Source organism: Grammomys surdaster, unplaced genomic scaffold, assembly GCF_004785775.1.
Source record: "Grammomys surdaster isolate TR1022 unplaced genomic scaffold, NIH_TR_1.0 132, whole genome shotgun sequence".
In the NCBI taxonomy this organism is placed as follows: domain Eukaryota; kingdom Metazoa; phylum Chordata; class Mammalia; order Rodentia; family Muridae; genus Grammomys; species Grammomys surdaster.
In genome coordinates, this window is record NW_021604590.1 from 27022 (window position 1) to 53265 (window position 26244).

The 26244-nt window shown below is 42.6% G+C and overlaps 1 protein-coding gene across 1 annotated transcript; it reads left to right on the forward strand.

Annotated features, from left to right (window-relative positions):
• The first annotated feature begins 1484 nt into the window (after positions 1–1484).
• LOC114616760 (zinc finger protein 120-like) lies at positions 1485–23771 on the forward strand. The gene is made up of 4 exons (XM_028762207.1): positions 1485–1568; positions 20778–20904; positions 21106–21166; positions 22345–23771. Exons 1-4 carry the CDS (start codon positions 1566–1568, stop codon positions 23228–23230), a joined length of 1077 nt encoding a protein of 358 aa, XP_028618040.1. The 5' UTR covers positions 1485–1565; the 3' UTR covers positions 23231–23771.
• The last annotated feature ends 2473 nt before the right edge of the window (positions 23772–26244 follow it).

The window sequence follows — 26244 nt, forward strand, 5'->3', positions numbered from 1 at the left end:
AGAGTCTGAGAATGATTATTCTGGGTAATCTGGGTTTTGTCTGCCTCTATAGTAAAAGGTAGGTGAGGTCTGCCTCCACAGATAGCAGTGATCACATGGTCATTAACAAATCCCACTCCCAGCCTTTAGATAGAATGAAGGTATTTCTTCAGTGAGAAGAGGACCCTGTGTGTTTAACATCCCTGTTTCCCTAGTGATCTGTGGATACAAAGACCTTTGTGCCCTCAACATTTTCTGGCTCATTAAAAAGTGGATCTCTCCTGCAGGTGGGAGAATTAGCATCAGGCAAAGATGAGGTCTCTATTTGGCTCTCCAATGCAATGTGGTCATTTGTGAAGCCATTTGTACACAACCAACAGAAATGGACTCAGTAAGTTTTATTCATAAAATTGAACATACTTATTCACAAATACTTAACCCACTTCAGAATTCTAGTTTATACTGAAGACCAGCTGAGACACACATCAACATGAACTGAACCACTATTAGATAGCCGTTGTTCGGCTAGTTAGACCACAGCCTGTGAAATATTCCAATAAACCCACTTTCTACATACATAGATGATCCTATCAGGTCAGATCAGCTAGAGAACTTTTACTAACACAGCTCTGTGTGTGGATGTGTGTTCACCATCCCACTGAGGAAGACATGCCGGCTAACAATAGTGCTCCACAGGGTTTGTCGTCTGTTTCCTTTTTTCCTCCCAGCGTTCTCATACCTACGAGGTGAATACTAGCTATGGTTTACCTAAGCCCAGCATGAAGGACTCTACCCAAGCCAAATTCGAGTATTTGCGGGTTTGTTGGGGCAGCTCTCTAGTGGGTTCACTGATCCCAAGGTACCAGAGGGTTCACTAGTTCCCAAGGAGGTCAGTTTTATGTGTTAAATGTATGCGTGTCAGCCGCTTGTCCCAGGTCTGAATCCCAACAGCCACAAAACAAAAATATTGTTTCCCAAAATCTCTCTTTAATTGTTAATATCCTGGAACCCTTTTGCATTTGGGGCAGATTGGTAACTTCACTGCAAGTTGAGTAATTGGCTATGTAAGCTATCCACCTTGATTCCAGGAGGAAGAAGGGGAAGAGCCAGGAGGAAGAAGGGGAAGAGTGAGGGAAGAGTGAGGGAAGCTCAGGCTGAAGTCAGGACCTGGTGAGCACAGGGTCACTGCCCACAAAGGGGAGGAGCAGGCGGGTGAGCAGTGGGAGGTGGAGTTCCCCCCTGGGGCTAGGTGAGGAGACGGATGGGTAGGCTATTGGAGGACAAACACTAGTGCTACTGAAACGCAAATCCCTGCAGATCTTGAAAACGTCTGGTCCTGGACTGGAAGCCCGGGCCAGGAACAATTCTACACAATGTCCCTTAAGCTCACGCTAACGCTAAGGGAAGTGCTCATGTCACTCAAGACTCACTAGCCAATCAGAGCCTTGAGGCGGACCTGCCAGTCAGAAGAAGAGGCGGATTCTTCCGGGTGCCCTGCGGCAGGCTTTACTGTTTCGGTGTGAAGTGATTTCTTTCTTGCCACAGGATGCTATGAAGGGCGCTCAGGCAAACTCCGAAATTGTGACATGGTGAGCACAGGGTCACTGCCAACAACCGGGAGGAGCGGGGAGCTGAGCAGCGGGAGCTGATGCGGTTTTTTCCTCCGGGACAGGGCGGGAACCGGCGGCCAGATGCGGCCAACTGTGAGGACACTGTTCCTCGCTGGACCCAGCGGTAGCCATTGAATAACTTCTCTGTGGGGGCTGCATCTGCGCAGAGCATTTGGAAAAGTGGCTTGTGTTTAGAAACATCCTTGGCATTATGTCAAATCCAGAAAGCTCTAGTTTCTACAAGTTCTGTTCTTAGCATTTCACATTAAGGTGTACGATCCTTTTGGAGTTAATTTTGTGGAGGCTGTAAAAGGCATCTCATATGTTGGGGAGCAATTTAGTAACACTCTGGGATGTGAAAGAGTAGAATTGATGATGTAAAGGATTTACTAATGCTTAGAAGATGGTAAGCCACACAAAGTAGAAATTAGCCTGTAAAACACGCCATAGGTAAGTGTGTGCTAACCGGGCCTGTTACAGATTAGAATGCTGAGATGCACATGTTTGTTCACCAGGATTGTCCAAAAAATGGCTCTAAACCCAAACAAGGGAAACAACCCTGGTTTACAACCAGCCACTAGGCCCATCCCCATAGCAAAGAACAGGCCTCTAACAAGCTGCTCTATGAGCCCTTACAGGATCACAGCCAACAGAAACGCCTGCTGTGCCATAAAGGTTTGGTTTCATTCTTGAGAAAAGCATACTTCTGTCACATGGGCAAGATGACACCTGGTGACAACCATTTGAAAAGTAAAAAAAAAACCAGAAAAACAAAACAAACAAAAAACCCCATGGTTGTGTTGAGTGCTAGTCTGGGGCCTACTCCTTGGGAGCTTTCCCTGAGGAATAGAGATAAAACAGAGCCCTTTCTCTAAAACCAGGAATATCCTTTAAAAAGCTGATAATGGTCTGGGGCCAGGGAGGGGCTGCTTCAGATGCTGAGAGCACAACTCTTCCCACCCTGTGGTGCTGTGGTTATCAGTCCCAAGGCCACTTGAGGCTTGGTCCGGAATGTTTTTGAGATACTCTGAGTTCCCCTGGTGCAGCACTGTGTGACTGGACTCCTCCTGAGTGTGTCCTATTTTATGATGTTTGGCTGACTTCACACTTTCTTTATATGTTTCCTTCCATTTCCCCCGTGTAAGTAGTATATGTGATGGTATTCTTCTTAAGAAGCTTAGTTAGCATAAGAAATAGCTTGTGCAAGACCTTGAGCCTCAGTGTATTTCTTCTTATCCTTCCATGCCTCAGCAGGGTGGAAAAATCTGCCAACAGACCCTGACCCATCTGTAGCTGGGCAGCCTTGAGTACTTGTGTGGTGCTTTGAGTGCTGCTGCTGGGTGCTGTGAGGAGAGTTCAGACCAGCACCGAGGCCGTGACATGGTGAGCACAGGGCCACTGCTCACATTGGGGAGGAGCAAGCTGTTGAGCAGTGGGAGCTGGTATAGTGGGTCCTCCCTGGGACACAATGCAGCAGCCACCTGCACTGGACCAGGCAGTGGTCTCTGAAAAACTTCGCTATGGTGTGTTTGTCAGGAGGTTTGGGGGGGGGGGGTGCAGGGGTACGTCTACTCAAAGCATTTGGAGCAGGGGCTTGTGTGTAGAAACGTCAGTGACAAGATGCCAAACTCAGAAAGCCCTAGTTGCTCTAATGTCTTCTACAAGTTCTGCCCTTAGCATTTAACGTTTAGATGTAAGATCCATTTGGCGTTAATTTTATAGAGGTTGTAAAAGGCATCTCATGTGTTGGATAACACTGCAATATTAACCTGAGACATAGAAGAGTAGAATTAATGATGTAAAAGATTTACCAATGCTTAGGAAATAGTGATACCAAGTAGAATTTAGCAGAGGGAAGACTACCTCCCAAACACCCCTCAAATAAACAGTCTACTAACCAGTCTGTTATAGACTAGGATGCTATGATACACATTTGTTCACCAGCATTGTCCAGAAATTTGGCTTCAAACCATGACAAAAGAGACAACCTTTAATTACAACCAACCACTAGTCAAATCCTCACGTCAAAAAACGAGCCTCTAACAAGCCTGCTCAAGGGGGTATTAGAGGGTCCCAATCATCATTAAGGCCTGGTGTGCCTAAAGGCCCAGTTTTCTTCTTGAGAAAAGCATAGTTCTACCACATGGGGAGGACTTCCATTTGAGAAGGAAAAACACAGCCATAAGGCTGTCATGTATGAAGAGTAACATAGCTCCATCTCAAACCCAGGAACATGCTCTGCAGAGCCAATAACAGCCTGGGGCCTACGCCTTGGGAGCTTTCCCTAAGACCCCAGTGTATTGAGAATAAAACAGAGCTTCTTCCCAAAAGCCAAGAATCTGTTTGGGAGAGCTGGTCATGGTCTGGGGGCAGGGCCTTTGGGGAAGCATTGCTCCAGATCCTCAGAACCCAGCTCTTCCCACCACATGGGGCTGTGGTTATCAGTCCCGGGGCCATTGTAGCCATTGTGGTCAGTAATGTTCTTGAGATATTGTGAATTCTCCATGTGCAGCACTGTTTTATTAGACTCCTCCTGAGTTTGTCCCATTGTTTGATAGTTTCTAATGACTTCATAGAAGTCTCCCATTTCTTCCCATTTTCTCCCTGTAACTAATATTCTTAAGAGGCTTACTTAGTATAAAACAGCTTCTGCAAGGCCTCCCAACCCCAGCTTTTATACTTTCTACCTTCTACTTTTTCTTTTTCATCCTCTGGGACTTTCTACTTAGGAACCTGTCCCTGATGTTGTTTCAAGGCACTGGTGTACTTAAGAAATAATTCTAGGGGCACCTGGAGAGATGGCTTAGTGGTTAAGAACACTGACTGCTCTTCCAGAGGTCCTGAGCTCAATTTCCAGCAACCACATGGTGGCTCACAACCATCTGTAATAGAATCCAACGTCCTCTTCTGGTGTGTCTGAAGATAGCAACAGTGTACTCATATACATAAAATAAATAAATCTTTAAAGAAAGAAAGAATTCTGGGAATATCTTTGTAGTGTAAATGTCTGTCTAAGTGGCTAGACTTGCAGTCTCCAGTCCATATGGGTGACAGCATAGGTGGAAAATAAAATCTATTCTGAGCTGTCACTTCTTTGAGCATTAGCCAGAGTTGAATGCATGCTGTCATTAAAGAGATTTTCTCAAGAAATCTTTTCATTGTGTGTGCAGTAATTTCTCCCTGGGATGGCATATTAATTCTAGGAGAGCTGCGTCTTCAGCCTTTTAGAAGAATGTTTCTGAGAAAAGCTCTGTTTCCTCGGGTCACCTTGACCCCAGTCTGTTGCTCCCCAGGGCAATGACCTTGCTTTCCTCCTTATTACACTTCCCAAATCATTTAGTTAAAGGGCTGTACCACAACAGAGTTTTAAACTTACTCATTTGAGTGTGAACTGTTGATTGCAGTAGCAGGAGAAGGATTTGCATGCGGAGCGTGGCTTCTGCCTTTAGACAAGAACAGGGGAACAGTTTACTGTGTACACTGCATAGTGAGACAGGCTAGGCAATGGCTAGATCACAGGCTAAATTTAAGGGAGTCAGCTGCAGGGGCCACCACTATGAAGAAAGACCTGATTCAATCAGGGTGAGTAGTTTTGCAATTTCCCAGCATGTTTTAATTCATGTATGTGAAGGAAAACGGACCAGAATTGGGGGCTGTACAATTTGGGTAGGTTAGCTTGAGCCAATGAATATTGAATTACCAATGAGGAGACTGTCCTATGAAACTATATGCAAGCTTTGTTGACATAGTTAAGTCAGCTCAGAAACACATTGGCTGTGCTGTGTTTGTCAGATTACAGATCTTAGAAGCTAACACTGCACATAGGGATAGGGACAAGGTCCAACACTATCTTATCAGTGCCATTCTCTCTACCAGGGAATGGTGTGCTCTTTTTCAAAGTCAGTATGCCTATGTGGTCTTCAATTTTATTTATCTTTTTAAATAGTCTGTTGTTGGTATTACTTTTTAAATTTCATTTTCTTTACGTATTACTGCGCTAATCTCTCGTTTCTACTCTCCAATGTTTCCCAGTCATTAAGAATTCCATTCCTTTTGGTCAAGAGCTTTCATATTTGTTTCTGATTAGAGCAACATCTCCTGTAGCTCAGCCTTTCCTCATGCTGTGCAGTTAAGACTTGCTTTGAACACCTAATCTTACCTCTGCTGCCCTGTGCTTGGAAGAAAATCCTGTAACTCTTTCAGACTGGGCCCTGGCTGGTCAGGGCAAAGGAGAAGACACCAGTGAATGAGTGTCCTCCAACCTCCCTGCTTTTTTGCAGGAATCACATGTAAAGACAGACTTAGGTAAGAATTGACTTCATTGACCAACTTTGAAGCTGGTCTTGTCACAGCACAGAAAGGGACAAGGAGAAAGGAAGGTGACAGCCTTCCTGCTTTTACAGTAGTTGACATTACCAATGAGTAATCTAGTAATCAATTAGTGTGGATTCCTTGGGGGTTAGGGGGAGGGCAGGGGAGGGAAGAGCCTGTAGCCCTGGCAGTGGGAAGCTGTGGTGCTTATAACATCACTGTCATCCCCTCTCACAGTAGTTGACATTACCAATGAGTAATCTAGTAATCAATTAGTGTGGATTCCTTGGGGGTTAGGGGGAGGGCATTGGAGGGAAGAGCCTGTAGCCCTGGCAATGGGAAGCTGTGGTGCTTATAACATCACTGTCATCCCCTCTCCAGGAAAAAGACATCGGGACAGGTATGGCCCTCATGCCTCACTGGACAACAACAGGGGGCCGGAGCCACTACAAGGTCCCCTTCAATTACTGGAGGTCAGGCCTCTGTCCCCACCTTTGCAAGATTAGAATTGCCACAGCCCTTCTATACTTAGAGAGGGGAGGAGATGTCAGGGGCATCCCTGCTTATACACTGAAGGCCTAAAATCAGCCATAGGCCTAAAATCAGCAATAAGCCTGTCATACATGTATTCTAACACCTAGTCTTGGGTCTCTGTGGATAAAACTGAAACAGATGGCTATAAGCTATTGTAAGCAGGCAGTTTTTGTGACAATTTACCAGCCTGAGTAGTCATAGACCTTGTAAATAGGTAGCCTTGGCAGATAATACCAACTTAGATAAGGACAAGTGAATCATAGGCAGAGTCATAATGACCCGTCCCCTGAACCCTTACCCAGCCGTGGTTACCCTGTTCTAAAAGGTATCTGTATTCCCCCTGAACACCCACACTCCAGTGTCATCCCCTTCCCCACATTCTGCCTTTCTGTGTTTATAACCCCTGTGTGAATGAATTAAAATTTGAAAAAAATAAATAGATAAATAATATTATATTAAATAAAAAAATAAGAAAAGAATATCAATAATTAATGGAAAAAATAACATCACTGTCCAGTGTGCACACATAGGTGTTGGTTTGGTGTACAGTAGGAAGGCAGATTAGAAAACTACAGGTCTGGTTTCTGAACCTTGCATTCCACATTAAGTTTTTTGTTTGTTTGTTTGGTTTGCTTTTGTGACACATTTTATAAATAGTTTTGGAAGTGGAAGAAAGGAGGAGATGGGGATCATCTTTCAGCAATCCTTGATTAGAATCTTTTTACCTTTCCACGACCGCCATCCACCCTGGCATGATTCAGGGAAATTCAGTTTCAGAGTTAAAAATGAGTTTCTGAGATGCAGAGTTTTCCTAGGTTCGAGTGGCATGGACAGGGCTGCTTCCCCGTCTTGTGCTGTAATCCACGGGGCCGGAAGCAGACATTAAATTATTCTTCAACATTGTTTCCTGTGTGTGCTTCAGTGGGGATGGGTTTGCCTGAAGCCACAAGAATCATGGAGCATATTATTTTCTCTGTTTCTGATGATTAAAATTTTTCTGGGTACATGTGGTGGTTTGTATATGCTTGGCCCAGGGAGTGGACTGTTAGAAGGTGTGGTGGCCCTGTTGGAGTAAGTGTGTAATTGTGATTGTGGGCTTTAAGACCCTCATCCTAGCTGCCTGGAAGTCAGTCTTCTCCTAGCAGCTTTCAAATGAAGATATAGAACTCTCAGCTCCTCCTGCACCATGCCTGCCTAGAAGCTGCCATGCTCCCACCTTAATGATAATGGACTGAACCTCTGAATCTGTAAGCCAGCCTCAATTAAATGTTGTCTTTGTAAGAGTTGCCTTGGTCATGATGTCTGTTCACAGCAGTAAAACACTAAGCAGAAGTTGGTACCAGGGACTGGGGTATTGCTGTGACAGGCCTGACCATGTTTCTGTTTGGAAGAATGTGGATTTGGGGATTTATATTTGGAAAGCAGTGAAATGCTTTAAGTGGGGCTTAATGGGCCACCCTAATTGGAATATAGAAGACTTTGTTGCTGAGAGTGATTTGAACTGTGGAAGCCTGGTTCAAGCGATTTCAGTGGAGAATTTCAGTATATGGCGCATAGACTGTTTTTTGTGGTATTTTGGTGAAGAATGTGGTTGCTTTTTGCCCTTGTCTGAAGAGTCGACCTGAGGCTAAGGTAAAGAGATTTATATTAATTGCATTATCAAAAGAAATCTCAAAAAAGCCCAGCAGAGACTTTGTTCTCTGGTTTACTCTTATGAAGAGCCTTTTAATGAAAAGGAGCAAGCTGAGAAAGGAAAAATACAAAATATATGGTTCAAGTATTAAAGGGGCACCAGAGAATAGTATGGAGCTGAATTCTATGTTCTAGGAGATAACAGATTAAGGAATTTTAGGGCAAGATCCTACCCAGTTACATTTAGATCCAGGCATGGCAATACACACCTTTAATCTCATGACAGAATAGTTCAGGGCCAGCCTGGGGCAGAGCACGTTCTATGTGAAGGAAAGCTTTACCTAGAAGCTAGGAGACCGGAACGCAGAGCTCAAGATCGATCTACAGAGCAAGTTCCAGGACAACCAAGCTTAGGAAGTGAAGGAGTTAAAAAGTGCAAAGTTGGTGACAATGTAATAGAACAAGTGGGCCATGTTCCAGCTCCAGTAAGCAACAGAACTCGACAGCTTCAGCCATGTAGCTCTGGGTCTACTCATGTAACTACTGGGACAATTGATGCTGGTTAGCTGGAGCTAAGAAATTAGTGGTGATTAAGAAGAGACCACCATCACTAGGGTGAAATCTGAAAAGTGTTTTCTGAGATCACAAAGAAGCTGTGTTCCAGAGATAGCCAACGTTGTACCTTGTGTTGCAGCTGCATTTGGTAGTGTTTAAGAGTCACCCAGGTGGTACTGGTTTTGAAGACATGAAGGGGTCATGAAGAGCAGCTGAGGCTTGGCACTGTGAGAGGCCAGGGAAGGCCATTGGTGAAGGTGCAGCCTCAGTTGCAGTTGATGGCCCAGGACTGAAGGGGTCTTGCAAAGGAGCTGAGGCTTGACATCAAGAAGAGAGCCTGTGAGAGGCTGTTGGTGAAGCCTTCCTAGCTGCAGCAGAAGACCCCAGTGTCCTGGAGATGCCTGTATCATGGGATGATCACAGAGAGTAGCAGCAGCAGTGGAGTGGAGTCAACCAGAGTCTAGAGTGCTACAGAGGACAGAGCTGGAGATGAGATTCAAGGCCTTTGGAGGAGCCCAGAAGATCATGTGTGCATCCCAGACAATGGAACGAGAAGCTGTAACTGTTGAAGTTGCCTTGGAGGCCTCGTGATGGTGAATATGCCAGAGCTGTGAGATATCTGCTGAGGAAAGCTGCTAACAGGGAGTGGGACCAGCCCAGGAGAAAGAGTTTGGAGTTTTCCCAGCAGGTTTCCTGTCTTGCTTTGGGGATTACAGTTAAGTGATTGGATGAATGTCAGAAGAGATTTTGGACTTTGGACTTTTACTATGGTTGAGACAGCTACAGACTATGGAGACTTTGGAAGTTGGACTAAATGTACTTTTTTTATTATGCAATGGCTAGGTATGGGCCTCATAGAATCACACATTTGAAGAAGCCTATGCGGGCCCAGGAGTGGAATGTGATGATTTGTATATGTTTGGCCCAAGGAGTGGCACTATTAGGAGGCGTGGTCTTGTTGGAGTAGGTGTGTCACTGTGGGATGGGCTTTAAGACCCTCATTCTAGCTGCCTGGAAGTCAGTCTTCTCCTAGCAGCCTTCAGATAAAGATGTAGAACTCTCAGCTCCTCCCGTACTATGTTTGCCATGCTTCCACCTTTATAATAATGGACTAAAGCTCTGAACATGTAAGCCAGCCCCAATTAAATGTTGTCCTTATAAGAGTTATCTTGATCATGGTATCTCTTCACAGCAGTAGAACCCTAACGAAGACATTAGAGTAATCTGGGCTGGCACCTGTAGTTTCTTAGTCTGTAGCACGTGTCCGAGCACTCCTGGCTTCTAGAATCTACACTGAGAAGACAGGTATAATTCTAATAGGCCTCCTTTTATATGTTACTTGGTTTTGTTATTGTTATTGTTTTATTTTTCCATTGCAGCTTTTTGTATTCTTTTGTTGTTGTTGTTGTTCTATATGTTTAACATTTTGATTATTATGTGACAAAGGGACTTTTTCCCCAGTCCAATCTATTAGGTATTTTCTATGCCTTTTATACTTTGATAGATATCTTTTTATTTCTTTTCAAATTTTCTTTTGTGATTTTTGTTGAAAATATTTTCTGGACCCATGAGCTAGTACTCTTCCTCTGTTTCATTTATTTGTTTTTTGTCTACTCGTAATATCCCAGAGTTTCTCAGTGTTTTAAGCCAGGGAATTTTTACGTTTACTTTTTGTTTTTTGACCCATGTATCCATTTTTTCTATGCCTGAAGTTCTGTCTTCCATCTCTGTTCTGTAGTTGTTAGTACAGACCATTCCATCAGCTACTCTCAGGGACCTAGTAACTGCTTATGTCATCACCTGCTGTCATCACCTGCCACTGCTGCCAAGTGTGCCACGTGCGTGCTGCGTATAAAAGGACCGCCAGCCACCCTCGCCAGCGCTCGCGCTCTCTCTCTCTCTCTCTCTCTCTGCATTCAGTCTCTCTGTTCTTTACAGATGCCACCTCTCTGACCTCAAGGCTCTCTGCTCTCTGTCTGTCTACTTCTATCTCTTCCCCCGGTGCTCTCTCCCCTCCCCCAATAAACCTCTTTTGCACTAGACCTGTTACATGGTGTAATTTCTCAGAGTTACAACTTGGCATGGTCCCACCAAAGATGCCCCTTTGCTGTATTATTTTCCATAACATTGGTGCTGAGAGCTCTTGGTGTCTAACCACACTGGGCTCCCTCCTGCCTACTGTGCCTTCAAAAAAATCTCCTTTCTGGTCCAATGGTCACTAGTCACTCCATCTAACACTAACAATTGGTGAGTTGTGTCTCTAACTCAGCTTAAATGCTTCTTTGAGTCTGGCCATTTCCCTGGATGAGGCTACATTTTTCCATCGTGATTTCTCACTCCCTTGCCTACTGTCAAAACTTCTGGTACCAGGTAAACTGTGTCTACTTGTGCTTTTAGCACTGGATCCTGTCCAGTTGATGACAAGTCACTGGACAGCTTCTCATAAATGCAATTCTGGGGGATTCGCTACATCCCATATTCTTCCCAATAACAACAGGGCATTTCTACACATTCCCCCAACCCCAACTCTACCCATTTTAGCTCCCGAATAAATGACACAGAGACAGATACTCATCTATTTTATATTTATTTTTTTCCTTCATCTGTGGTCTGATTTCTTCTTGTCTCTCTGTCTGTGTCCCTCTGTCCATCTCAGCTCACAGAAAGGCGTTTCCCCAGTTCGTTTGCGGAAACCATAGCTTCTGTATTTTGGGACCTCTTTCCGCTGACATGCGATCAAGATGCCTGTCTTGGGCCCTTGTGCCAGCCTGGGTTTGCGACCTCCGTTCACGCTGGTGAGGTTGTGAGCCCTCATGGGAGGCTTGTGCGCTCCTCTCCCAGCCTTGGTGTGGAGTTCTGCTCTTGGCTGTTAACCCTCAGCTGGAGCTGTGTGCAGGATGAGTGGGGGTGGGGGGGCGTGGTGGCTTTCTTGATGGTGGCTTCTGCCATTCCATCAGCCTTAGTATGCAACAGTGGTTCTTTGCTCCCTGTGCTTGCTCTAGGGACTGCGTTGGCAGTAAGCTGGGTCTATTCCCAACTTCCCAGTTGCTTCTGATCTCTGTTGCCTACTCTCAAGTTCTCGGGTATTGGGTATTTCTCTGCATGTGTCCTGCCGAACTTCTGCTCTGCTCATAGAGCAGCCTGCCTGCCATCACAGGGCCCGCCATCACAGGGCCCACCACCACCGAGCCCGCCACCACAGAGCCCACGATTCCTGGGAAGTGCTTGATTGCTCCTTCCACCCAGAACTGTTTAGGCTCTCAGCCTGGTTCTTTCTAAGTTTCTATTTCTGTCTGAGTTTAGATTCTGTGCCTAATATGATGGGTGCCAAATGTCAGTGTGATTCTGGGGGATTGCTTCACCCTCTTTGCTCCCAAATAACGACAAGATGTTTCTCGCCCACTCCAGCCCATCTTAGCTCCCAAGTAAATGACTCGAAGACCTCATACATTTATTAACAAGCTGCAAGCCCTGTAACCGGGCTGATACTCATCTGTTCTAACTGCTCTACACCATCTTGGCTACTTCCCAGCCACGTGGTCCTTTACCTGCCATCTGAGTCTTACCCTGGCTCACTCTGGTTCATGTATGTCCTCATGGCTGCTCTCTCATAGGGACCTGGTGGTGAATCCATCTGGTCCTTCTCTTCTTCCTTGTGGTCTCCTGGTCCATCTCCTTCTCCCTCTCTTTCTCTTCCCACCTCCATCACTCTGTTGACTCTGTCCTTGGGATGCCCTGACTGGAATTGGAAGTCCTGCCCTCTTCTCTTCTACCCAGCTAAATAATAAATAAAAAACCATCATGTTCTCCAATACCCTTAAATGATTAAACATTTTACAAATAATAGGTGAAAAACAAATTATTCTTAAGAACCCACATAAATTCGTGTCTAAGCAACTTGTTACAGATTAACAAAGTGTAAGCCAGCAAGATATTTTTCTCAACCAGTTTCTCTTACTGGCAGGCTACAATTTGTAGTTATAAAGACAGGATGAATCATTTTATTATTTGTCTTAAAAAGTAATCTTTTGCCAGGCGTTGGTGGTGCACGCCTTCAATCCCCGCACTTGGGAGGCAGAGGCAGGCAGATTTCTGAGTTTGAGGCGAGCCTGGTCTACAGAGTGAGTTCCAGGACAGCCAGGGCTACACAGAGAAACCCTGTCTCAAAAAGAAAAAAAAATTTAAAAAAAAAGTACTCTTATAAAAAATCTTAAAAGAATCACAGATCTAAACTTTAATATAAAAAACCCAATCATTTCTATCTTAAATCCTCAGGGTACACACCCACTTACTAACAATTTTTATTGAAGCATGTCAGGACACTGGGGGCAAAACTGAGTACAAGAAATCAGTCCTCGCTTTGATCACCAACCCACCTTAAACAAGAAAGCCCCATCTGTTAGTACTAGCCCGGCTGCCGTTGTTCTTCTTCCCTGACTTCAGAAAATCCCTGGCTCAACTATCAAGAGTGTGCTTTCCTGTTAAAATGCCCCTCAATATTTTCTACATCAAAGTCACTAGCAAAAACATCTTAACATAACTGTACTAACAATCTGCATCTCCAAACTCTTTGTAAGGGTGGGGATTATTAATAACAATCTACACCTCTAAGTTCTTTCTGAGGGTGGTAGTTGAATCGTTAATTTATTCTAATAGCAATGCTTGAAAAAGGTCAATCACCATTATTGTGAGTCCCTATGACACTGCCCAGTGAGGAGCTGGAGACCCCCTTAGAGTTGTCACATAACTCATAGGTTAGGAGGGACATGATGACCACAAGGACAACAAGCAGAATGAAACTCCATAACAGTGCAAAGTCCTTAAGACAGGGTCCTATGCATCATGTGTCTCTCCAGGCCACACCCATCATGGGTGTGCTAGCCAGTGGGCCATTCTCCATGAGTTCTGAAGCTGTTTGCTATTCCTCTCACATGGACCTTGACGGAAGTTAGCCTCAGAACTCCTGAACGTGGAATGATGGATAGTTGTGAGCCCCATGTAAGTAATTGCAAGACCAGCAAGTTCTCTTAACTGCTGAGCCATCTCTCCTGCCCTGTGTTGCCTGTTTATTATCCATGTTTACCCTGCTAACATGTTCATCTGTCCATTTGTAACTGTTTACACATGCATTCCCTTTGAGTAAGATCTTACTATATTACAGTTTAAACCAGGGTACTTCAGGTTTCTGCAAGATGAATGCAGAACTGGAGTGAATATAGAATTCTTTGTAGGAATTTCTGTAAAGACATCTGAGTTCTTTCTGTCTTGTCTGTTTGTCTGATTTTTGCAAACAAGTTGGGGTCATTTTAAAAATATTTATTTATTTATTTTTCCATTTATTTATTTATTTACATCTCAAGTGCCGCCTCTCTCCCAGTCACCCCCCCAGACCCTCTTCTCACTTCTCCCCTTCTCCTCTGAGAGGGTAGGGTCCCACCTGGGTCTCTCCCTACCCTGGCTCATCAAGTCGCCACTAGTCTAGGCACATCCTCTCCCACAAAGCAACCCTGTTGGAGAACGGAGAGCCTCTGCTTCAGTTGTTGGGGGTGCCACATGGAGACTGAGCTGCATATGTGCTATATATGTGCTGGGGGCCTTGGTCCAGCCTGTTAGGTTCTTTGGTTGGTGGCTCAGGCTCTGTGAGTTCCCAGAAGTCCAGGTTAGGTGGCTCTGTTGGTCCTCCTGTGGAGTTCCCATCCCCATTCGGGGTCTTCAATCCTTTCCCCAACTCTTCCATAAGGCTCTCTTACTTCCATCCAATATTTGGCTGTCGCCATCTGTGTCTTTTTCAGTCAGCTGCTGGGTAGAGCAGTTATTCTAGGCTCCTGTCTGCAAACATAACAGAGTATCATTAATAAGGTCAGGGATAGGTGTTTGCCCATGGGATGGGTTTCTAGTTAGACCGGTTATTGGTTGGTCATTCCTTCAGTCTCTGCTCCATTTTTGTCCCTGCATTTCTTTTAGACAGGACCTATTTGGAGTTGAAAGTTTTGCAGGTGGCTTTGTGTCCTTAACCCTCAGGGGTCCTGCCTGGCTACAGGAAGTGGCCTCTTCATATTCCTTGTCCCCACTGTTAGGCATTTCAGCTAAGGTCACCTCCATTGGGCTCCTGGGATTCTCCCCAATCTCAGGTCTCTGGGAGTTCCTAAAGATTCTCCCAACCCTCCCACTCCCTCAACTGCAGATTTCCATTCATTCTCCAAGCTCTCTGGGTCTCTCTCCTGTCTATAAGCACACCTGATCCTGGCCCCCATTCCCCTCACCCTCCTTATCCCACCCACTTCCCTCCCTTCTTCTGCCTCCTGTGACAATTTTCTTTCCTCCTTCTAAGTGAGATTCAAGCATCCTCACTTCAGTGCTCCTTGTTGAATTTCTTTGGGTCTCTGGGGTACATCCTGAGTATCCTGTACTTTATGGCTACTATCCACTTATCAGTGAGTACATACCATGTATGTCCTTCTGGATCTAGGTTACCTAACTCAGGATGATATTTTCTAGTTCCATCCATTTGCCTGCAAAATTCATGATTCCCTCATTTTTAATAGCTGAGTGATATTCCATTGTGTAAATGAGCCACATTTTCTGTATCCATTCTTTGGTCAAGGGACATCTGGGTTGTTTCCAGTTTCTGGCTATTGTGAATAAAACTGCTATGAACATAGTTGAGCAAGTGTCCCTGTGGTATGGTGGAGCATCTTTTGGGTACATGTCCATGAGTGGTGTAGCTGAGTCTTCAGGTAGAACTATTTCCAATTTTCTGAGAAACTGCCAGATTGATTTCCAGATTGTACGTATGCAATCCCACCAGCAATGGAAGACTGTTCCCCTTGTTCCACATCCTTGCCAGCGTGTGTTGTCGCTTGAATTTTTGACCTTAGCCACTCTGTTGGGTGTAAGGTGGGTTGCTTTGATTTGCCTTTCCCTGATGTCTATGTATGTTGAATATTTCTTTAAGTGCTCCTTTGCCATATGAGATTCCTTTGTTGAGAACGTTTAGCTCTGTTTTTTAATTGAGTTATTTGGTTTTCTGGTGTTTAACTTTTTTAATTCTTCCTATCTTTTGGATATATTTTCTATATTTTTGACCCTCTGTTAAATGTTCCATTAGTGAAGATCTTTTCCCAATCTGTAGGCTGCCATTTTGTCCTATTGACAGTGTCCTTTGCCTTACAGAAACTTTCAGTTTCATGATGTCCCATGATCATATAGCCTGTGCCACTGGTGTTTTCTTTAGGCATTTGTTTCCTGTACCAAGGCATTCAAGGCTATTTCCCAGTTCCTCTTCTATGAGATTTAGTGTATCTAGTTTTATGTTGAGATTCTTGATCCACTTGGACTTGAGTTTTCTGCAGGGTGATGAATATGGATCTATTTGCATTCTTCTACATGCACATATCCAGTTAGGCCAGCACCATTTGTTGAAGATGCTCTTCCTTTTCCATGATATGGTTTGACTTTTTTTCTCAAAAATCAAGTGTCCATAGGTGTATGGGTTTATTTCTAGGTCTTCAATTTGATTCCATTGATCAATCTGTTTGTTCTTGTACCAGTACCATGCAGTTTTTATGACTATTGCTCTGTAGTACAGCTTGAAGTCAAGGATGGTGATTCCCTCAGAAGTTCTTTTATTATTCAGGATTGTTTTGGCAATCATGGGTTTTTTATCTTTTTAATATGAAGTTGAGAATTGCTCTTTCAAGGTCTGTAAAACATTCTGTTGGGATTTTGATGGGGATCGCACTGAATCTTTACATTGCTTTTGATGAGTTGGCCGTTTTCACAATGGTAATTCTACTAATCCATGAACATGGGAGATCTTTTCATTTTCTGCTATCTTGTTCAATTTTTTTCTTCAGGGACTTGAAGTTCTTGTCATACAGGTCTTTCACTTGTTTCATTAGAGTTATACCAAGGTATTTTATATTATTTGTGCCTATTGTGAAGGGTGTTGTTTCCCTAATTTCTTTCTCTGCTCCTTTATCATTTGTACAAAGGAAGGCTACTAATTTCTTTGAGTTAATTTTGTTGCCAGCCACTTTGCTAATGGTGTTTATCTGCTGTAGGGGTTCCCTGGTAGTATTTTGGGGGTCACTTATGTATACTATCATATTATCCATGAATAGTGATACGTTGACTTATTCCTTTTCAATTTGTATCCACCTGATTTCCTTTTGTTGTCTTATTGCTCTAGTTAGAACTTCAAGTAATATGTTAAACAGATAGGGAGCAAATGGGCACCCTTGTCTTATCCTTGATTTTAGTGGGATTGCTTCAAGTTTCTTTCCATTTAATTTGATGTTGGCTATTGGCTTTCTGTATATTGCTTTTATTATGTTTAGGTATGTGCGTTGCATCCCTGATCTCTCCAAGACTTTTAACATGAAGGAGTGTTGGATTTTGTCAAAGGCTTTTTCAGCATCTAAGGAAATGATCATGTGATTTGTTTTCCTTTCAATTTGTTTATATGATGGATTATATTGATGGGTTTTCATATATGGAGCCATCCCTGCATCCCTGAGATGAAGCCTACTTAATTAAGCATGGTGAATGATGTTTTCAGTGTGTTCCTAGATTTAGCTTGCGAGAATTTTATTGAGTATTTTTTCGTTAATGTTCATAAGCAAAATTAATCTGAAATTCTCTTTCTCTCTTGAGTCTTTGTGTAGTTTAGGCATTAGAGTCATTGTGGCTTCACAGAATGAATTTGGCAGTGTTTCTTCTGTTTCTATTTTGTGGGATGGTTTGAGGAGTATTGGTATTAGCTCAATTTTGGTTGGGAGAATTTTAATGACTGCTTCTATTTCCTTGGAGTTATGGGACTGTTTATATAGTTTACCTGATTTTAATTTAACTTTGGTACATGATATCTGTCTAGAAAATCATCCATTTCCTTACCATTTTCCAGTTTTGAGGAGTACAGGCTTTTGAAGTATGACTTAATGGTTTTTTTGAATTTCGTCAGTTTCTGTTGTGATGCCTCCTTTTTCATTTCTGTTTTCATTAATTTGGATACTGTCTCTGTGGCTTTTAGTTAGTTTAGCTAAGGGTTTGTCTATCTTGTTGATTTTTCTCAAAGAATCAGCTCTTGATTTTGCCAATTTTTTGTATTGTTTTCTTTGTTTCTAATTGATTGTTTTCAGCTGGAGTTTGATTCTTTCCTGCTGTCTATTCCTCCTTGTTTGTTTGCTTCTTTTTGTCCAGGTGTGCTGTTAAGTTGCTAGTATGAGACCTCTCCAATTTCTTTATGAAGGGACTTGGTGATCTGAATTTTTCCTCTGACCACTGCTTTCAGCATATCCAATAAGTTTTGGTATGTTGTGCCTTTATTTTCATTGAATTCTAAAAAAGTCTTTAATTTCTTTTTTTATTTCTACCCTGACTAAGGAATCATTGAGTAGAGAGTTATTCATGTTCCATGACTATGTGGTCTTTCTATTGTTTCTGTTGTTGTAGAAGTCCAGCCTTAATCCATAGTGATCTGATAGAATGCATGAGGTTATTTCAATCTTCTTGTATCTGTTGAGGCTTGATTATATGGTCAGTTTTAGAGAGAGTTCTGTGAGATGCGGAGTAGAAGGCATTTTGTTGTTGTTGTTTTTGTTTTTGGATGAGTGATTCTGTAGATATCTGTTAAACCCATATGGTTCATAACACAATTCTCTGTTTAGTTTCTGTTTTGATGATCTGTCCGTTGGTGAATGTGGGATGTTGAAGTCCTCCACTATTATTGTGTGGGGTTCAATGTGTGATTTAAGCTTTAGTAATGTTTCTTTTACAAATGTGGTTGCCCTTGCATTTTTAGCATAGATGTTCAGAGTTGAGATATCTTGGTGGAATTTTACTTTCATGAGTATGAAGTATCCTTCCCCATTTCTTTTGATAACTTTGGTTGAAAGTCTATTTTATTAGATATTAGAATAGCTACTCCAGTTTGTTTCTTGGGTCTGTTTTCTTGGGAAAACCTTTTTCCAATCCTTTACACTGAGGTAGTGTCTAACTTTGTTTCTGAGGTGTGTTTCTTGCATGCAGCAGAATGATGGATCCTGTTTATGTATCCAGTCTGTTAGCCTGTATCTTTTTATTGAGAAATTGAGTACATTGATTGATGTTGAGATATGTATAACCAATGCTTGTTAGTTTCTATTATTTTGATATTGGAAGTGGTGATATGTGTGTTTGTGTGTGATTCTATTGTTTTGGTTTTGCTGTGAGATTATTAATTTCTTGTGTTTTCTTGGGTGTTTTTGTTACCCTCCTTTTGTTGGTCTTCTCCTTCTTGTATCCTCTGTAGGGGTGGATTAGTAGAAAGATGTTGTTTAAATTTGGTTTTTTGAGGGAATATCTTAGCTTTTCCCTCTATGGAGATTGAAATTTTTGCTGGTTATAGTAGCCTGGGCTGGCATCTGTGGTCTCTCAGGGTCTGCAAGAGATCGGTCTAGGATCTCCTGGCTTTTAGAGTCTTTGTTTAGAAGTCAGGTGTAATTCTGATAGGTCTGCCTTTATATGTTACTTGGCCTTTTCCCCTTGCAGCTTTTAATATTCTTTCTTTGCTCTGTACATTAAGTGTTTTGATTATTATGTGGTTGAAGAATTTTCTAGTCTAATCTGTTTGGTGTTCTTTAAGCTTCTCTTTAGGTTAGACATTTCTTTAGGTTAGGAAAGTTTTCTTTTATAATTTTGTTGAAGATGTTTTCTGGTCTTTTGTACTCGAAATCTTCACCCTCTTCTATTCCTATTATTTTTAGGTTTGGTCTTTACATAGTGTCCCAGATTTCCTAGATGTTTTGAATTAGGAACATTTTACATTTGACATTTTCTTTAAGTGGTGCATCAATTTCTTCTATGGTATCTTCTATGCATGAGATTCCTTCTTCTATCTCTTGCATTCTGTTGATGATGCTTGCATCTGTCATTTCCATACTCTTTCGTAGGCTTTCGATCTCCAGGGTTGCCTCTGTTTGCATTTTGTTTATTGCTTCTATTTTCATTTTTAGGTCTTGGACCATTTTATTCATATCTTCTGCCTGTTTGATTGTATTTTCTTGTATTTCTTTAATGGATTTATTTGTTTCTTCTTTAAGTGCTTCAACCTGTTTGATTATGTTTTCCTGTATCACTTTAAGGGAATTATTTATTTTCTTTAAAGGCCTCTACCATCTTCATGAGATTGCGGTTTAAGGTCACAGTCTTGTTCTTCAGGTGTGTTAGGATTTCCAGGGCTGGCTGTGGTAGGAGAGCTGGGTTCTGATGGTGCCACATTACATTAGCTTTTGTTGATTATATTCTTGTTCTTGCCTTTAGCTGTCTGGTTTTCACTGGTGTTGGCTGGCCTGGTTATCAGTTGGAGCAGGCCTCCTGGGAGGTAGGTGGAGCCCTGTGTCCAGGGTCTGAGCAGGCCTTCTGAGAGGCAGGCAGAGCCAGAGGGTGGGGTGTAGTGTAGTGCACCAATCCTCACTGCAGGTGTAGGTGCAGAGCAGAAGGCGGATGGAGCCCCATAGGGCAGGGCAGAGCCCATGTGGCTTGCTAGGGTTCCAGCAGGTGTGGGTGGAGGGATGTCCCAGGTGTGTGTGTCAGGACAGAGCAAACCTCTTAGGAGGAAGGTAGTATTATGGAGTGAGGTGCAGTGCACCAACCCAAGACTGCCAAGTCAGGTTTTTAATGTACATACTAGCTGTTCTGGAATTCATTGCACAAACCATGCTGACATCCAAGTCAATGAGATAGACCTGCGTCTGTCTCCTGAGTGCTAGAAATAAAGGCAGGAGTCAGTACACCCAGATTACCCATCAGTTTTTGTAATTAGTAATTGTTCATGCAATTTCCCTGATATGTGCATAGTATTGTTGATCTGTTTGCCTCTCTCTCTCTCTTTCTCCCTCTCTCTCTCTCTCTCTCTCCTCTCCCCCTCCCCCCCTTTTGTGTCTTATTAGCATTTCTTTTGCAAGATTATATCCTATTCAAAGAGCAGCAGAGAAATGGCAGAGGTGAACCTCATTTAGTTTTCTTCTTAAATGATTTGGAGCTTACATAAAACTTCTGCTTAGGAAATAAGTGGAGGACACAGCAGAATTAGATGACTGTATTGTCAATGAAATATACATTTATTGTGTTGTCATTTTCATGCTTTCTCTTGTATACATGTATGGTATATTTTAGGATGCAGTGACCTATGATGATGTGCATGTGAACTTCACTCGGGAAGAGTGGGCTTTGCTGGATCCTTCACAGAAGAGTCTCTACAAAGATGTGATGCTGGAGACCTACAGCAACCTCACTGCTATAGGTAAGATAGTGGATTTCCTTTCACTCTTTAAAATAAGTGTACAACTGTCTTTTTTTATTGATGCTTCTGTAATTTCAATTGAGAATGAAGAAGAACAAAGTGAATAAGTTGGACATTGTTCTTAGGTTCACTGAAGATAGTAACTTAAATTTTGCCTGATTTCCAATAATATATCATACATTTTCTGGTACTATATTTTAGGCTACAATTGGGAAGACCATACTAGTGAAGAACATTGTCAAAGTTCTAGAAGACATGGAAGGTAATTTTCATGTGCAAGTTTATATGAATATGCCTCTGTAGAAATTTTAATGTGTTCTGGAAGTTTAAAAGAGAAGCAACAGTGTAAAAAATTACTGTTTGAAATATATGAGCAATTATTAAGTTCTCACAAAACTATGTACCTCAGTGTCAGCTATCTGATTTGTGTTTGCAAGGCATTCTTTTAAGAAAGAAACAATGCCTTAACAGATATCACCATTTGTATGATAGTCCCGTTAGAGCTATGCTAAAGAACTGCCAATCTGTTTAGTTTCATACCACTCAGATTTCAAAAGGTTAATCACGCTCACTAGGTGATAAATATATGTTCACACTCTTATAATGTCCGACCATAGTAAAGCTAGGATTACTCTTCTACTGGTAGTAACATTGCTAAATTCAGTGCGATGGGCAGTTTATGAGACTCGAGAAAATTGTTTTGGAGAAACCGTAATCATTATGCCCCATGTCTGTGAGGACCATAGTCTGAATGCAGTGTGTTGTCCCAAATGTTATTTTATTTGTTACTCTTTTTTAAATAGATGTATCATATGTCATAATGGATTCAAGCCATGTGAGCACAGGGATATTGAAAGAAGCAAAGTACCTCTGTGTCTCTGTCTCTCTCTCTCTCTCTCTCTCTCTCTCTCTCTCTCCCAGAAGAGTTAGAAGGTACATAGTAGCCCCCACTTTTAGTAGACTTTCTGAGTATGATACAAGTTTACAATTGATTGGTTTTCCAACTTCATTGGGAATACATCCATAAATTCACACTGCAGAAAATGCCTGTGAGTACTAAGAATGTGGAAATCCTTCTGTTTGTCCTGGTACACTTTCAAATGTAGTATGACTCATATTAAAGGAAAATTTATGAATGCAATCAGTATGGTAAAGCTCTGAGTTTTTCCTAGTTCCTTCAAATATGTGACAACTTCATAGAAAAATGATACCATAAATATGAGGCACTCAATAAATGCTCTTACCATCACAAGTATCTTGAAAGACGCAAAACAACCCAAAGTGTAGGGGAAACCATGAATGTAAATAAACTGATAAAACATTAAGATCTGATTCCTCTTTACCATTAAACCAAATTGTAAAATTAATTCCTACAGATAAAAAAATTCATCAGTGTAATGAATGTGGTTAAGCTTTCACATGTGCCAATTATCTTTGCAGGCATGAAAGAAGTCATACTGGAGAGAAAATCTCTGAATATACTCCATGTTGTAAATCCTTTGCATATCAAAGTCACCCTCAAAGGAATGAAAGAATTCATACTGGAGAGAAACCTTATAAATGTAATCAATGTGGTGAAGCCTTTGCACGTTACAGTCATCTCCGAATACATAAAAGAACACATACTGGAGAGAAATCCTATGAATGCAATCAATGTGGTAAAGCCTTTGTATGTCATAGTCATCTCCAAATACATAAAAGAACACATACTGGAGAGAAACCCTATGAATGTAACCATTGTGGTAAAGCCTTTGTATGTCAAAATCATCTCCGAATACATAAAAGAACACATACTGGAGAGAAACCCTATGAATGTAACCATTGTGGTAAAGCCTTTGCATATTACAATAGTCTTCAAGTACATAAGAGATCACATACTGGAGAGAAACCCTATGAATGTAGCCAATGTGGTAAAGCCTTTGTATGTTACAGTCATCTCCAAATGCATAAAAGAACACACACTGGAGAGAAACCTTACAAATGTAATCAATGTGATAAAGCCTTCTCATATCATAATAGTCTCCAAATCCATACAAGGACACATACTGGAGAGAAACCCTACGAATGCAATCAATGTGGTAAAGCTTTTGCACGTCATGGTCATCTCCAAATACATAAAAGAACACATACTGGAGAGAAACCCTATGAATGTAACCATTGTGGCAAAGCCTTTGCACGTCACAGTAGTTTCCAAGTACATAAAAGGACACACACTGGAGAGAAACCCTATGAATGTATCCACTGTGATAAAGCCTTTGCACGTCAAAGTCATCTTCAAAGGCATGAAAGAATTCATACTGGAGAGAGATCTCATGAATGTATTTAATATGGTGAAGCCATTTTTATAGTCTTCATCATTATGAAAGTATTCATACTAGAGAGATTCTATTCATGTAAGCAATGTGGTAAAGCCTTTGTGTTCTGGGTCTGCTTAGATCCAATACAACTCCAACACCAGGTCAATGCAGATGACAAGAATTTATTGTAATCAAGCCACTACTGACTAATCAGGACTGTAGAATATACTCAATACCTGAAATGCAACCCATGATACAAAGCTTTTAATCTTGAAAACCACAAACAATGTGCCAGGTACATTTTTTCTACGAGTCAGCACTTAGGGATAGAGGCTTTCTTCATGTGATCGAACGATGTCAATGGTTACAGAATATAGATTTTATGATCTAACAAATCATATCCATTTGTTCTTTGTGGTTAGGAATAGTCATTATGTTTTATGGAAGAAAAGATGAACAGAAGCTGTTCAGCTATTAGGAAGTCTCCAGCAACCCTAGAGCCTAGGAACTTGAACATAGTTTCGTTCTATGATTAAACAAAGTCCAATAACAAAAAAGCAGTACTTAGAACATGTTTATTTCGCTTGTTCCCAAAATTTGTATATCACAGTTCTCTACAAATACATAAAAGGACACATACTGGAAAGAAACCCTATGAATATAAGCAGTGTGACAAAGCCTTTTCTGGCAGTGGCTATGCAGGGAACTGTGTATGTGTGCTTCACTGATAGGATTCTACTGTGGCAAGGCCTGTGGAAATCCCTTCCCACTTGGCAAAGACCTGGGGTGAATTCGGTGCTTCTATGCTTATTATCTAGATCACATGTGCTGCAAGCTCTCCTTGCTTTTGCTACTCTGTTAATACTCATAGCAATGTTTACTTTCACCTTGTCAGTCATGGGCAAGGCTGGGATCATGTAGGCTGAAAGTTCAGTGAGCGATTCTGTGTTTTTCTCAATACTCTTTCAAGGAGTAAAACCCTCCTCTCCTCTCTTTGCCCCTGTTGATCCTCCAGGAGCGACCATTAATCCAGAGTATTTTGGGACATGTAGTCTTGTCCCTTGAGAAACAACTACAGTCACACTTAGTAAGCCTATGGCAGTTGTGGAGAGCAGTGGAACCTGCTTACATAACTGTTCTGAGGAAGCTGTGTCTGATCAATAGAGACTTAAAAATGGTTCTTAGAAAGATGGTATCACATTGATAGGCGCTTATCAGGAAAGGGTGCTTGGTACAGTGAGCATGTATCTATGTGCAGTTACAAAAGTATTATGACAGAGGGGTGCTATTTGATGAATGGGCTTATACCCACAAATGTTTAATCTGTCTCACCTTGTATAACCGGCTGGGTATGTGCTCATGTCCATGGGATGTTTCTGGCCATCCATTTATCTTTGGCACGCTGAGATTGTGCTTTGTAGTGCAAAATCAGGTTATAGGGAGTAATTGACCTAGCAGGAGATGAGAAGGAGGAAGGAAAACTATTTGCGGCTTTTAAAGTGATGGGGCTTTTACAATACTGATGTTATGATTTCATTAAGTAGAATAACCAACGATATCATTGCACGTGGTAGCAGGCTTGTGATTGTATAAAGGAAGGTGACTTGGGCTATTCAGTGCCACTGGGTTGAAAGTCAACAGGTAGTCAGAGTCTTCACTTTTGCTGAGACCACACGTCTGTCCTCAGGTTCCAGAACCACACCAGAGATGGACTCCAGCACTTTTCACAGCACAGTTATCTACAAATATATAAAATAATACATGCCAGAGTGTTGGACCGGCTCCAGATGGGGTCCCATGAGAATCTCTGGCAGCTCTTGCTACAGCAGTGAAGTGCCCCGGTGAGGCACCAGCTGGCTGGCGAAGAGGGACTGTCCACAACAGAAGCTGTCGGACAACTGGATGATTCTCGTGTTCACTTTACTTCTGAGTTAGGCTAAATATATACAGTCTGGGGTGGGCAGAGGTAACCCCTATTGGCTTTGTCTGAGAGCTTGGGGATGCCTCATCTGCATGTGGGGGGGTGCTACTCCTAAGTGACAGATGGCCATAGACCTCTCTCTGTGGGAGGGGTTGTGGAGGGCTAAGCTGAGAGAGCCAGGGGCCCAGGAACAGAGCTGAATACCTTCTGTCCCAGGGGGTCTCCGGGGTTCAAAAGCTCATTCAACCAGACGCCCAGCTGTCTCTCATCGCTCACCGCCCCACAATTCCCTCTCTTTTCTTTATAAAGGAGAAGTGTCATCAGAATAAGTGTCTCCTGTGTTGGGAACAGTTTGATACTGAACCAAGACCTGATTGGTAGTTACTTTTGCAATGCTACTCATCTGTTGTTTTAGAAACTGAATGAGGCAGGGTGCCAAGAGAAGCAAGGCTCCAATGGCTAGTATGGGGTCAAAGAGGGGAAGAATCCAAGCCATCAAGGGCTTAGAGTACCAAGAGGTAGGAGTGTTGGGAGTATAGCATGCCCAGAGGTTCTCCCAGAGCTCTTTGAGCATTTGTACATCTTGTTCTACCAGCCCAGATTCATTGACATAGAAGCAATACTCCTCCCCTAGCAAAACACAAGGCCCCACTTGTTCAGCAGTCAACAAGTCCAGGACCCTCCGGTTTTGGAGAGCCACTCCTGCTAAAGAGGTTATCTGGTGTTGAAGAGATTCAAGGCTGTCCATAGTAGAGGCCATTGCCTGGTCAAGCTTGTCCTGGAAGTCGCCAGCCAGATGTTGTGTTTGGACAAGCACAGCAGAACGGAGATTGTGGGGGGGCATGCGGCGTTGTGCTGTGACAAGCCCACATGCCAAGATTGGCCACCGTTCTGGGGGTTCTTGCTGTCACATGGGAGTTCCACGTTGGTGCGCCAAAATGTGGGGAAAAACTTGCGCGGCAGTAGGGTCTCAGGACCACAGCAGTGACCTGCAGACAGGTGAGTGGCGGAGTCCCAGGGCTTTCGACTCCGGCAGGTCCTGCATACACAAGAAAGTCTGAAGTTTTAAAGCTGGAAGCTTTGCGGCGGCAGGCCCCAGAAGACACGTGGACTGGGTTTCCA

Bases quoted from the DNA above. Each gene is read 5' to 3' on its own strand.
- LOC114616760 (XM_028762207.1), top strand. The intron at 20,905-21,105 runs GTAAGATAGTGG...ACTATATTTTAG, and splicing joins CAGCAACCTCACTGCTATAG to GCTACAATTGGGAAGACCAT. The intron at 21,167-22,344 runs GTAATTTTCATG...TTATCTTTGCAG, and splicing joins AGTTCTAGAAGACATGGAAG to GCATGAAAGAAGTCATACTG.